General features: G+C 43.2%; 2 protein-coding genes across 4 annotated transcripts in view; one reads left to right on the forward strand and one right to left on the reverse strand.

Moving 5' to 3' along the window:
* The first annotated feature begins 2,327 nt into the window (after positions 1–2,327).
* Positions 2,328–6,836, forward strand: s1pr3a (sphingosine-1-phosphate receptor 3a). Its single transcript, XM_086224838.1, has 2 exons — positions 2,328–2,625; positions 3,383–6,836. Exon 2 carries the CDS (start codon positions 3,461–3,463, stop codon positions 4,658–4,660), a length of 1,200 nt encoding a protein of 399 aa, XP_086080964.1. The 5' UTR covers positions 2,328–2,625; positions 3,383–3,460; the 3' UTR covers positions 4,661–6,836.
* A 3,916-nt stretch (positions 6,837–10,752) lies between these two features.
* shdb (Src homology 2 domain containing transforming protein D, b) overlaps positions 10,753–13,868 on the reverse strand; it is a 24,856-nt gene continuing 21,740 nt past the window's right edge. For all 3 annotated transcript variants that reach the window (XM_086223344.1, XM_086223343.1, XM_086223345.1), the window contains one exon: positions 10,753–12,468. In XM_086223344.1, coding sequence (XP_086079470.1) covers positions 12,282–12,468 — 187 coding nt within the window. In that variant the 3' untranslated portion in view covers positions 10,753–12,281. The remainder of the gene's footprint in view (positions 12,469–13,868) is intronic.

Raw genomic sequence — 13,868 nt, forward strand, 5'->3', positions numbered from 1 at the left:
TCTTCTTTCTGTGTCTGTTCTATCATCCATCACAGTCTACATTTCTGTCCTTTTCAGAGCTACGCTCAAAATAAGTCCCACTTTCCTTTTGTGAAATGCGAGACAAAATGTTACAGGGGTTATTTGTCTTTTCTGTCCTTAAGCAACAACTAAAAGCGAATAGTTATTGAACGATTTGCAAAAGCAAAAACATTTTTAATAAACTCTCATCGTCCAGCTGAATCCAAATTTTCTTTATCCAGTCGTGCGCTCGCTACACTCAACGGCGGGACCATGACGACTCACACATTCAGCTGAAATTCTGCCCCTCAGCTAATTTTACTAGGCAGGATTCTGTTATCAGGAAGTTACCCTGTGCACCACATACATGAAGCCAATATAACACTAAATATTAATCACCCTGTGCACGATATTTATTCTGGATTTATTTAAACACCATGTGCAATACATTTGTACATTTTTCTTTCTTCTCTCCATATTCCTAGTATATATTCCTTTATATAGTATATAAAGGCCATTGCACTGCCTGTACCGTATGTGTGTGTGTGTATATATATATATATATATATATATATATATATATATATATATATATATTATATATACACACACACACACTTTCTTCTTTTTAAATATCTGTTTGCTCTGGAAAGGAGAAGCTCTCCAATCTTGTCATACAATTTTATAATGGCAATAAAGGGGCAATCTGTTCTATTCACATGGTGTTCAGCTGAGGGTTGGAATACTGTACCGTTGCTATCTGTGTTGCAAACAATGTCACAACAAATCCAGCAATTTTTCACCGACAGTCGCCATCTTTAATTCAAGTCTTATTTCTTCCTTGCTCTGTCAACCTTTTCTTATTCTGTCATACCTTCTCTCCACCATCATGTAGCTTGCTTTGGCACAGTCCAATCTGAAAACATCCCCCACAAGTTGTGTTATCGTACCTAAAGTCACTAAAGTCAGAGACTGTCAGGTCAAAAAACAGTAAAACCCATAGCTCAAACACCGCTTAGGCGTGACAGCACCTACGGAAGTTGGAATAATAGCTAACCTATAGAATTGCCTTTTGTTTTTTTTACACCAAAGCAGCAGCAACTCAGACAGGATGATCGCTGCTCGGGCAAATTCCTGAACATGTCGACAAGTCCCTCTATTTCCACATCCAGATGTTCACCTTTGGCATTCAGTTCCTCCAGTCACACATTGCAGGGCCTCTCAGTGAAAAAAGCTTAATTGGTTCCCACAGGACCATGCCACGAAATTCAAAGTTTTGTATTTGCTGCAATGGTTGATGGTGCAATCTACTGTTTTCTGCTTTGCTTCAGTCACGCCATTACACAAGACACACATGCTTGAGTGATTGCAGAGGTTCTTCTGCTGGCCACTTTACTCAGAATTAACTACTTAGGCTGTTAAACATCCTGGTAATTATTCAGCTTGTAAGATCTTTCAGCCATGCATGGCCAAAATATAATTCTTACACATGGACCGACAGGATGGTGACCTTGTGACCTCTTAGATGAAATCTTCACATGTCTCAATGTTGTATTTAGTCCCTCTTCTCATCTCATCAAATGCGTGACGAGGGAATGGAAGTGTGACCGTCTAGTCCAGTTATCTCCAATAGGGGAGGTCTGACCTATCTCACACTCTCAAGGAGCAAAGGGAACCAGTCATCCTTCATTCTGGACACAAAAAAAACAGTGACTCATCAAATCGCAGATATTAAAGAGGCTGCAGCTTCGTTTAATGTGTCACGGAGGCAACAGATTCCCCATAAATGGAAAATAAACACATATGTTTGTGTTCTTTTATGACACTCTGGTCAACTCTGGATCACATGACAAAACTGGGACTCTGGACTCTCTGGAGGAGAATACGCACTAATAATCTACCGAATAAATAGAAGAAATAGAGGATGAAGTCTGGCAACCTGTGGAAATTCATGGAAAAACGTTGGTGTGGGATGCTTTTTTGGAGATGACGCATCATTATAAATGAGGCTTTCAGAGGGCCTTGGGGCCAAAACTAACATGTACTGGGACAAGTAAGTGTTTATGACACATTGGAAGAGACAAATTAGATGTTCTGGCCAGAGCACTCTGGAGCAGCGTCTACAGAAGACGCCAGATCTGCCTTTAAAAACATATATATATATGTGTGTGTGTGTGTGTGTGTGTGTGTGTGTGTGTGTGTGTGTGTGTGTGTGTATATATCAATCTGAGTCATTGTGAGATTTTCTTAAACAAACAAAATAAAATGAATCATCTTTGGAACATTTAAGCATCTGGCATTAGACGACATCAGGTCCTGACCTCTTCCTGGACTCCAGAAAGAAGAGGTGAAGGAAGACCCGCCCCGCAGTCTGAGAGGGGACGGGTCCAGCAGGACTGGCTCATAATGACGTGAGGACACTGAGAAGTTCAGGACAGTTATTTTCCGAGGATTGGACTTCGATGTTTGGAAACTTTTTAGTAACTTTTGGACTTTTCACTATTAAGAGAATATATCACATTCTTGTAATTTTTGTTCCATCGCATCTTTACGCAGGAGAGAGAATTCTTCACAAGTTGTGAAACTGTCGCCGGGATGTTTAAATGAGGCAAAAGACGTCAAAAGGTAAAAAGTTACTAAAGATGCTCTAACCAGTGAAATACGAACTCTGAATGACAGATCTGGAGATTCATTCTGTCGTTTAAAACATGTCCAGACGCTCAAATTCGCGGGTCCCATAAATCTTTGAACCGTTGTTCCACAACAGGAAAGGTCTCATGAGAAGGAACATTGCTCAGTTAAACCTTTATTGAATATTATTTTATGGAGGAGTGTAGCCTGTAGGTACTCATGATGGTTTTTTTGCCCAATGTTTTCGCAGTTTAGAATACATGTCATTTTAATTTAAAGAGGAAAAAGTTGTTAATCTAACCATGTGGTGACTTCTCAACCACTTAAACCCATGATTTAAAGATTATTTTGAAGCCTTTTTTCATAATAGTGCTTGTATCAGAGAACAAGAGCTTCTGACTTTTTTTTCTCAAGGATCCGGTGATATGAAGATTTATTTAACAATTATGCAAATTTGAGTGTTTATTTCTTTATGAGGCTTTTTAATTGTATTATGTGGAACCAACGTACATAAGCAAAGACATTTATGTGAGAAATGTGTTTTTATATACTTGATCCAAATTGTCCTGGAATCTTTTTCTCTGTACTCCTTGGTCTGTTAATCTGCTCCTCGCTTCTTTTTTTAACAAATGCAGGCTATGAATGTTAGAGTCTTTTAAAAAACGTTGCCCGCATGATTCAGCACGCTACCTCCGTGGCTTTAAAGTGTTTAAAATGAATTCCCAAATTACATCTGCTTTCCCAACTGTAGGTCCTTGAGGAGGCTGTAGGATGCCAGTCTCCTGTGCTGTGGCGCCCTCTGCTGTGTGACCGAGGAAGTCCTGGCAGTATGGGAAACCTACTCGAGGAAGGCATGAACATTGACATCGTCAACCACTACAACCACTCTGGGAAGTGGGACCGGCCTCGAAGTGGCGGGGCCTGTAAGACGGCTGTACTGCTCTTCATCTGTGTTCTGATTGTACTGGAGAACGTCACGGTTCTACTCGCTCTGTGGAGGAACAAGCGTTTCCATAGCCGAATGTACTTCCTCATTGGAAACCTGGCGCTGTCAGACCTGCTGGCTGGCGTGGCCTACGTGGTTAACATCTTTACCTCAGGACGCAAAACCTTCTTCTTGACTCCAGTGCAGTGGCTGGCCAGAGAAGGCAGCATGTTTGTGGCCCTCAGCGCCTCCACCTTCAGCCTCCTGGCCATCGGGATCGAGAGGCACATGACGATGGTGCGACTGCGTCCGTGTGAGACTGCAGGTCGGGGTAGACTTCTAGGACTGCTGGCAGCCTGCTGGCTGGTGTCAGTGCTGCTCAGCGCTCTGCCCAGCCTGGGCTGGAATTGCTTGAACAATCTGAACTCCTGCTCCACAGTGCTGCCACTCTACGCTAAGAGTTACGTGGCCTTTTGCATCAGTGTCTTCAGTGCCCTGCTGGTGGCCATCATCATCCTTTACATCAGGATCTATCGCCTCGTGACCTCAAGTGGTCGCAGGGTCAGCAGCCGGCCCTCGGAGCGCTCACTGGCCCTGCTGCGGACAGTGGTCATTGTTCTCGGGGTGTTTGTCATGTGCTGGGCCCCCCTCTTCCTCCTGCTCCTGCTGGATGTAGGCTGCAGCCCTGAAAAGTGCCCTGTTCTCTACCAGGTGGATTGGTTTATTGCCCTGGCTGTGCTCAACTCGGCCCTCAACCCTCTGATATACACTCTGTCCAGCAGGGAGATGAGGGCTGCCTTCTTCCGACTGCTGTGCTGCTGTCAGACCAGCATGGAGTCCACTGGGACAGCTATGGCAGGCAACCCCCATCTGGGCACTGTCATCCCCACAGCAGAGAACAGCAGGACCAGTTTTGGCGGAGGAGGAGGCAGCGGGGCAGGGAAGTCCACCCTGAATAGAGGGAAGGTTTCCACACCTATAAACTCTGAGAGCAAACATGGAGACCCCTCTGCCACCACTGTGCCCCACCCCACTGGGCCAGCAGACCTGCTCTCTGCTGTGCTGGTAAAGGCAGGAGCTCTGCCGCCCCTCAGCAAGTTCTGAGTCCAAGCACCTTAAAGACAACGTCACACAGAAGTAGACATAGACTGGCACGGCCCTGGTTGGGGGGGGGGGGGGTACCTTTTGTTTTGTTATGCACTAAGTTGGTATAGCATGGATAGAAATTAAACACTTAGAGCCAAATCAACTCAGATTGGTGATTCAAGTGATCAACGTTGACATTTAAAGCCACTGTAACTCAAAAATATCACTCACAGCACCAAAGTGCATGAAATGTATGAAATTGAACTCTTAGACACACTAAACAAGCCAAATCCACATGAGTGAGACTGTCATATTGATCATGCTTCAAAGAAAACCTTTATTTAGTGTCAGGTCTGGAAATGTATCAATTTGAATTGTACTTTTGTTACGCAGAAATGATCGGGGCACTTTTATGCTTCATGTGCTACTGTATTTGCTAGCGCTCCTACAACACCTGCATTTTTTGACTTGGTAAAATATTTATTTTCTGTGAAAACATTTGTCACCTTAATACTCTAAACTGTTAAGGTACACCTTGTGCTTTGTGTGCATAAAAAAAAAAAAAGAACCCTCATGGTACTGGGACATTATCGTTCTTGAATTTTTATGAGTTGAGAAGCACTGTTGTCGTTCTCATCACGCACGCGCACACACACGCACGCACGACAAAGAGGATATTTGTTGCATAAGTTCATACCACTAGTGAGGCAAACACGTACAGTTTGTCCTGATGGGGGCGTCAGAGGAAACGAAATGAGAAGGGCTCGGCTCTACATGACCACTTTATTCACCAGATGGTTTATCTTTCATTAGTTGAAGCTCTCTTTTTGTCAGCATCAGCTGCACTGTGGGCTGAATTGGCGTGGGCTAATAACTCTACTCATTGTCCATTTTCCTTCATCAGCACATCTAGAAACCACTCACATCGACTAACCACTAGAGAATAGGAGTGTTGGATGTGAAGCATTTGATAGTGCTAGACTTTAAATGACATTTCTGCCTAGGATGGTGTAGTGCCTCATATTATTATATAGCAAATAAAATAAAATCCAATTACGTTTTATGAGGTTTTCATACGTGTCGTGTCGTAATATTAACTCTGCCTGCTTTTGACGTTCTGCCTCTCATGTGTTCTGATCCTCTGCATAAACAGTCTTTGTGCAAATACAGCAAACCTCACGTTTGTCCCTTTTGCTTCCTATGAATAGTAGCACGTAGTCTGACATCATTAAAAATCCTCATCATAAATATATGAATGCAGCAATGCTTTAGCTTGTCTGTTGATCATGAGCTACTCAGACAGGAGGAGAGAAATGTCATGGCCCGATACATGATTTAACATCCTGACGTGAGGCTGATTGATGTCATTTAAAATGGAGAGACCTGGTTCAAACGGAATAATGACTGTTATTTTAACAAAGGGGTTTGATGAGGTGAGTCACGAAAGGTGCATGACTCTCACTTTGACGTGTTTCCTGTCCTTGTCAACCATATCCTGTGACGGAATGGGTGTTGCAGAATTTAGAACATCGAAATCCTGTTCCTGTTAAACAGATTGTTCCCATGGCACGTTTAATTGATTCATTTCTCAGAACGTGTTAAAACAGAAAAGTTCCCTAACGTGGCATTTTGAAAAGGTTGGCAGAGTTTGAAGAATTCTTAGAGATGATTGGCATCAGGAGGTGCTTCCGTTTCTGCGGACCTGTGACGGTTCCTTTGAACCGAACCAATAGAAAAGCTGATAACAGAGTTTGCTGTTCACACCACATCGCACAGCAAAAAAAAAAAAAAAAACAGACTGGAGGTGACAGACTGGCATTTCACACTCACCTCCGCTGAAGGATGTGTCCCTGTTACGCACATCCACCTCACATCAAGGATGCAGCACGAGCCGAGTATCCCCGGCTTAAAGGTCACTGATTGCTTCCTGTCAGAAATGTTCACGCAATCTTTCCTGAATTTGCCTGTGATGATCATGGCCTCGTGCCATCTGGAACTTCAGAAACATTACACTGTGTCACATCAGTAACTTCTGAGCTCATTCTGCTCATTTACCTTACTTTTGCCTGATTACCCTGCATCGATTTAGTTTGATTAAAATGTCTTATGCAAGGAAAAGGGTTTGTTTACCTGAATTTATTCACGTCTGCTTCTTGAGGGTGAAACAAACACCATAAACTGCCCTGTTTCTAAGTGGGTCAAACACCTTTAATAAATCATGTTAACTAAATAGCCGTCACCAGTGTTCTTTGAGGATTTAGACATGGTGGATTTGTGTCATTCTCACTGCACAATGCCGATTTGCATATGACTAATGTGAACACGACAGAGGACAAGCGAATCACACCACCCCCTGTCATCGTGATCCTGGCTTTCCATGTCTGTGTGCTAAGGAAGTGTGTATGCGTGTGCTTTCGCATGTGCTGCAAACAGCCATGCATGTGAGTGTATGCGCGAGTGTGTGCGCATGTGTGTATTTTGGTCACAAGAACAAAGACTCCATCTGGTCCGAACCTCTGAATGTGCCAGTATGAAATGCTTCTGTCATTCTCAAGTCCCTGTTTGAAGCCGCTCGGAGGTGAAGAGGGGCCAGGTGGAGAAAGGCGAGGGGTCCCATTTGAGGCTGCTGCTCACGCAGCTGAAGCCAGAGTTGAACACCTCTTACACACATTCATGTGGTGTGTAATGATTCTTCCTCCCCGGCATCAGCTCTTCCATTCAATACAGTGTAATTACACTTGGAACAAAGAAAGCGAAGAAGACCCAGGCAGACTTTGGTGATAAGCTCCCCAGGATCAGAGGGCTTTATCCAGGGAGCAGCTGGAGAGGAGCTGGGAAGGCAAAGGTCACTTTGTTGGAGGATCTCTGAAGGAGCAAGCACAGATTTGGTTTGCTGGGCTCCCAGTATCGCTTCTGCACATTAAATCTCTTGAGTCAATACTCAGTTATGCACAGGAATAGTGATATTTTTTTAGCTATATTGTGTCTCACATCCATCCATCCATCGTCACCTTCCGCTTATTCCTACTAGTAAGGGTCGCGGGGGGGCTGGAGCCTATCCCAGCATCTACGGGCGAGAGGTAGGGTTCACCCTGGACAGGTCGCCAGTCCATCACAGGGCCAAAACATAGAGACAGACAACCAATCACACTCACAGTCACACCTACGGTCAATTTAGAGTATCAATCAGCCTCGTCCCCTCTTGATGTCTTTGGACGGTGGGAGGAAGCTGGAGTACCAGAGAGAACCCACGCACGCACAGGGAGAACATGGAGACTCACACAGAAAGTTCTGTGCCCGAGCCGGGACTCGGTGAGGTGACAGTGCCAAGCACTGCACCACCGTGCAGCCCCTGTGTCTCACATGTGGTAACAAGAACATTCTTTCAGGAAAACATCTCTGAGACAGGATTGTAATGTGACTGCTTGATTATATCTTTTATACTTTAAAATGACAGGAAACAAAATAGATCATTTGTTGTTCCTGAATACATTTTTCCTCGGTATTGACCTTGATAATAACCTCAACCAAACAAAGTCTCCAGCGCTTTTATTTGTGTGTGACCAGCCTTTAAAATGGTGTTCTACAAGAACACGTAAGTGATCCACATTCCTCCCCAGAATAACCCCCGCTCTCCCCAAATCCCTCCAAACAGCAGCTGCTTTCTCTGCAAACCATCTCTGATTGCAGTCTTCAGGCAGGGCACACACACACCTGCTCACACCGACCTCCGATCTATCTCCTGCACGCCTGCCTGCCACAACTGTAGGGATTAGCATGTCTAGGATTGAGGGAGGGGTGGGCAGGGGGGGAGACCACAACAGCCTTTTGACATGCGTGTCCCAGTGTCTCTCACTTGTGGAACTGAGCGTGCGTGCGTGCACAGTTGGCTGCTTTCTCTGCCTGCGTGCGTGCAACTCACCCTGGAGGTTTGAGTGTTTATTGTTTGGAGGAGGGGAAATCCCACATAAACTTTCCCGATGAGCGTCAGATGCGCATTTCAACACCATACAGGATATCAACGCAGGAACAAAATATGCTCATCACTTTGTGAGGCTGAAATCTAAAATTATGACGACCCTTTAAAGGTTTTATTGCATCTTTGCCCTTAGACGGAGATCAAACTCTCTTTTTTGGTAGAGTTCCAGGGAAGGATAGAGGCACATTTTTCCATTGTGACTGTAAAGCCACAGAAGATTAAGGTATTTTCATTTTTGTTCTCTGTTCTGTTCTGAGTTTGGGTCAAGTTTTTATAAAAATGTTGTCAAAAGTCCTTGTCTGTTGTCATCATGACCCTCACGCAGTTTTTATTCAATCAAATTTTAGGAGACTAAAATTTCAGAAATTGAATCTTTTCTTGGTCAATGAAAACTATTTAGTTGTTGTCAAGGAAACAGTTGTAGACACAAATTGTTTTCATTGACGAAAAACTATTTGGTCAACATTTCTTTAAAAAAAAATGGATTCATTTTGACAAAGTCACAACAATATTTAATCATTTGTGAATTTTTTAATCTGAACAGAAAACCCTCCTCAAATTGTGGAGTTCTTTTTAACATCTTAAACTTCCTTATTTGTTTTTAGCACTTTTTAGCTCTGAGTGTTTAAAGCTGAGACTGGAGGTTAATGAATTGCCCTAAAATAGACATGAAAATGACAAATATAACAGAAATAAGCATTTGGACTTTTTTTTTTTTTTTACATCCGTTCATGTGAAACTGCAAAAACTAAAAACTTTTTAGGAGGATCTTTTGTTTGAAAACATCACTAACAAGACCTTGAGATGACATTGTCATAGCTTTTGCTTCTAAGGTCAGGAAATCAACGGCAATCTCAATATTTAGCCTATATGTGTGTGTGTGCGTGTGCGTGTGTGTGTGTGTGTGCGTGTGTGTGTTATATGGTTTGTTCCCTGGAGATCACAGGTGTTCATTCCTCTGAGCCTGTCTGATGGATTAACAGCTGCCGTCACCGCGTAATCGACGACACCCACCACATCTGAAATTACACACATTCTGATTCTGATGTGACAGCTGCACGCTGACACACTTGAGCTGATTCCGGCACACATTTCACGACTGACAGAAACAGAATGGATTTTTATGGATGTTATATATATATATATATATATATATATATATATATATATATATATACACACAGATAGGACAAGGAATACTGTTCCAAACCTACACACAAATGTCCTTTAAAATAGTTTCATAAGCTTCAGTCTGGCAAAGAATTAGCAACTAGAAACAATGTAAAGTCCCCAAAAACCAGAGACAAGGTAACACAAAAGGCAGAAACATGTGAGCGTGATATTTGTTTGATTTTTACACGCTGTGCTGCCACTGTCGTTGTTATTCATATTTCTCCCCAGGGAGCCTGCTTGGAAAATGGGACTAGAGCAGCCCCCCTCAATGTCACTGTCTCTCTCTCTCTCATACACTCACACAGACACACACTTGTTTGGAGTCTTTTTTGCAGAAGTACAACCCAGCAGCACGAACCCCACCCCCCCACCTCCGCCCCTTCCTCAACTCTTTTCCCCAGTAGAGAGCGATCCAGCTCGTCTCCTCTCTCCGTCACGCGGGTAATCAGCCTCTGCTATTTCATTTGGCTTAGTAATGAAAGCAATCCCAGTGCTTTTCACTGCAGTGCAGCCCAAATAATGAGGGCTGCCTCCCCCCCACACCCCCGCCTCCTCAGCCACACCTCACCCCCAGTCCCTCACCCTCTCCCTCCCAACCCTGCTGTTAATGGATGAAGGAAAGCAAATGCGTGTGTGTGAGACTGAGTATGTGAGGCACGCAATCTTGCCAAGTCCTTTGTGTCTCTTCCTCTTTTTCCTGGGCTGAAAAGGATTCTACGATATAAAATCTGATCAGCTTTACTCTTGGGCAGAGGATTTTGGAAGTGTTTTCTTTGTTAAAATAATAATAAGAAACAATCTATTTAGTGGTTCTCAACCTTAAATAGCATGTGACCTGTGATACTAATCCACGCAGGTTGCATATCTGCTTGTTGCAGGCAGTCTTTAAAGGCTTGAAAAGGTAGGCATCATTTCACAAAAGACCAAACACCAAACAGGAGGAACTGTATATCTTTTTTTATGTTTCTGGGGCAGAGGCATTATGTTCCATGCTGACTGCTCAACGGTTTCATTCCAGCATTTCAAATTTGGAACAAATGTCCACTGGTACTTGATTTTGTTGGTCAAAGATTAGGGCCTCTGTCACCTCACATGCTCAGGAACACCTTGAGTGAATTTCCACAAATTTAGAACAAAAGTCCTCCGAGACTCAAGGATGAACTGAAAACATTTTGGGAGTCAAAGTCACTATGACTGATGCACATACAACAGCAAAGCGATAATATGTTTTTTCCCAAGTGATCGGCTTTCTTTTTGGCACGCGTACAGAGAAGGTGCATCAACACAGGAGATATATTATCCATCCTGTCATCTTTTACTGGTGACATGATCATAATAATAATAATAATAATAATAATAATAATAATAATAATAATAATACAACAGAGGTACAATGTCTGGACAGAGAACAATGATGTAAGTGATTCATTCATTTGCTGGTCAGATGCCGCCAGTAAAAAAATTGGCTCAAATCAACAACCAGATTTTAGCTGCACAGAGCTGCAACCAGGCAGCAGACATGGGAATACATTCCAGATGGCGAGCGTTTCAACTCAAATACAACTCACCAATCAACATGTCCTCATTTGGCGGGCGGAAACTCTGTAATTAAAAATGCTGGAAGAAAGACAATGTGACAACATTCACAGAGTTTGTTCAGTGTTTCCTGTTTGACATCCCCTTGATTCAAATGTTCTCAGTCAGTGAAAAGACAACGACAGCAGTGATTGGTTAATAAATGGCGACCAACAGGAGATACAGGTCAGCAACACAAGTGTCCATACAACACAACTTCGCTGTTGTTTAACAATCAACAAGTAACACTGAGATGTGTGTCGACATGGAGCAGCTTGACAGTATAGAGCTGGACAGGACAGATTATGGTACAAGTGTGGATTTGTATAGAAAACAAATATCACTGCTGTTGGTAAAAACCTCATATCCTTGAGAACAGTATTGAACTAGCCAGCATTTACAAAAGGATTTCCTAATCCCAGGATTAACAGTACAATGTAATTGATCGTTGCTGGTATAAATGTGAAAAATCAGCGAGGTTTTCACCTAACAACAGGTACATTTAACCAGTGTTAATGAGGTGTTCTTGTGAAACAGCAGTAATTCAGTCTGGATGTTTCTCCTGCTTACAGATGCAGGCTGACTAACTTGCTCTGCATTTCAGTCAGCTGGGAGAGAAATGTAATAGGGAAAGGGAGCGCTTTAGATGTCCTGAAATCAGCCCGCTTGGAGATGAGTTACAGCAAAGGTGGCCTCCAGTTCAGGTATTACATTTTATGTGAATCCATCCAGGATGTTCGAGATACTTGGCACGTTTACAACAGCAGTGGTGGGTGATGGCGACAGCCTGTGGTGAGTTGAATCCTCCAAATTCAATTAAGGAAAGAGCGCTCCACTGAGATGTTCATGTTGAAGTTTTATCTTTCCCACCATGAGGAGATTCTGAGGGTCCAGTATGAGTCTCCGGATCAGTCAGAGTGTCTGCACCAGTACTGGGAACAGCAGGGATAAGTGCTCCGCACCTCGGATCGGGAGTTTGTGCGTGGTGTAGAAGTGGATGACCTCTGGGATGGTGTCAAAGGGCGGACTGTTCTGTCCCAGCACATACTTGCCATCTTTACACTGGGTAAACTTCATGTGCATGAAACCCTGACAGCTCCTGAGAGGATAAAACAACAGGATTCAGATGGGGGGATGCAAGATGAGAGTGCGGAGGAGAGGACATGAAATGTGGTGGTACATAAACATCACACACCACACAATCCGTCACATCTGCTCTTTATGTTCACTTCCTTCTCCTGTAAATGTGTTTCAAATGAGGAGGGAGGAGACAAGATGGATGGATGGATGGAGTAGTGGTGTAACGGCACATGGACACAAAGGCAGAGAGAGAGCTTAATGCACTGGACTGTGAAAGTGGCTAAGCTGGGAGAATTACACCGCTTTCTCCCCTTTAAGAGTGAAGCAGCCATGACTTCCCCTTTAAGAGCTAGAGATGATGTTTATCTAATTATAGAAGCGGAGGGAAAGACAAGTGCTGTCACCCTGATCGTCATTGTCTTATTCAAGTAAATTAAATCCCGAAGGCCGGTGAAAAAAAGAAACAGCTAAACAACGAGCAGCTCGTGGTCTCACTGGAGATGCTTGATCACGTCGGAGTTGGCAGTGTGCTTTCACTCAGCTGTTTGTTTTGGGGACCAGTGCCCCTCCATAAATATTCATGCTGCTATAAAAATGTGGCAAAAAAAAAAAAAAAACCTATCTCAGCACTCACTCACTGTTTAGTGGCTTTTTTATTTAGTCTCCATTATACAACCTTCCTCCCAATCACATCAGTGCGTGTTCTTAATACACTGCATGTGCACATGGACGCTGCATAATTTCTTTATCTACACATTCTTGTTCTATCTCCCAACCCATGAAAGACTAAACAGCTACTTCATTCCAACCGGCGGTGGCAGTTTGCACTGTCAGTTTGGTTACGATAATACTGTCCTCACCAAATTAATTCCTGCGAACACAGCAGAAAAGCTGAAGAAATACAAGTTGATCAGACAAATGAGACAAAGGGTGAAGCCGATAATTTAAGTCGAGTTTAACACAGTTAAACTGTTCTTCCACCTATTAAAACCTGCATTTTCTATATTTTCTGCTTTGCTCATATGCACTCATTTCACAATCTATAAGTAGCAATGTTAAAAATACAGTAACAGACATATTTGGAGGTAAAACCCGAGGGGAGTGAATGCACCACCAGTGTTGGTAATTGCACAGGAAAACTGTGTGCAACTATGGAGAGTGTGGAAGTTCAAAGTAGGTCAAAAACAATTTCACCATTTGTCTTCAACCTCTCTTTGGGTGTGTTTAGCTAACAACATTAGCTGGCTATTTTTAACCAGGAACTACGTCCTGATTGTTTCTGTCTTGCTCTCGCTGGTTTCCCCTTGGTGAGGTCATTTTTAGGCGTTTCTCAGCTATTAACTTTGTGATTGTTGCCTCAGCCATGAGGTCATGTTTTAGTTGGAGTTTGTCTCTCAGCATGATTACTCAAAAACAATG

Source organism: Aulostomus chinensis, chromosome 14 (assembly GCF_037954235.1).
Source record: "Aulostomus chinensis isolate RoL2024-O1b breed Wild chromosome 14, RoL_Achi_v1.0, whole genome shotgun sequence".
NCBI classification, from domain to species: domain Eukaryota; kingdom Metazoa; phylum Chordata; class Actinopteri; order Syngnathiformes; family Aulostomidae; genus Aulostomus; species Aulostomus chinensis.

Coding starts and splice junctions, on each gene's coding strand:
- s1pr3a (XM_086224838.1), top strand. CDS start 3,461: ATGGGAAACCTACTCGAGGAAGGCATGAACATTGACATCGTCAACCAC.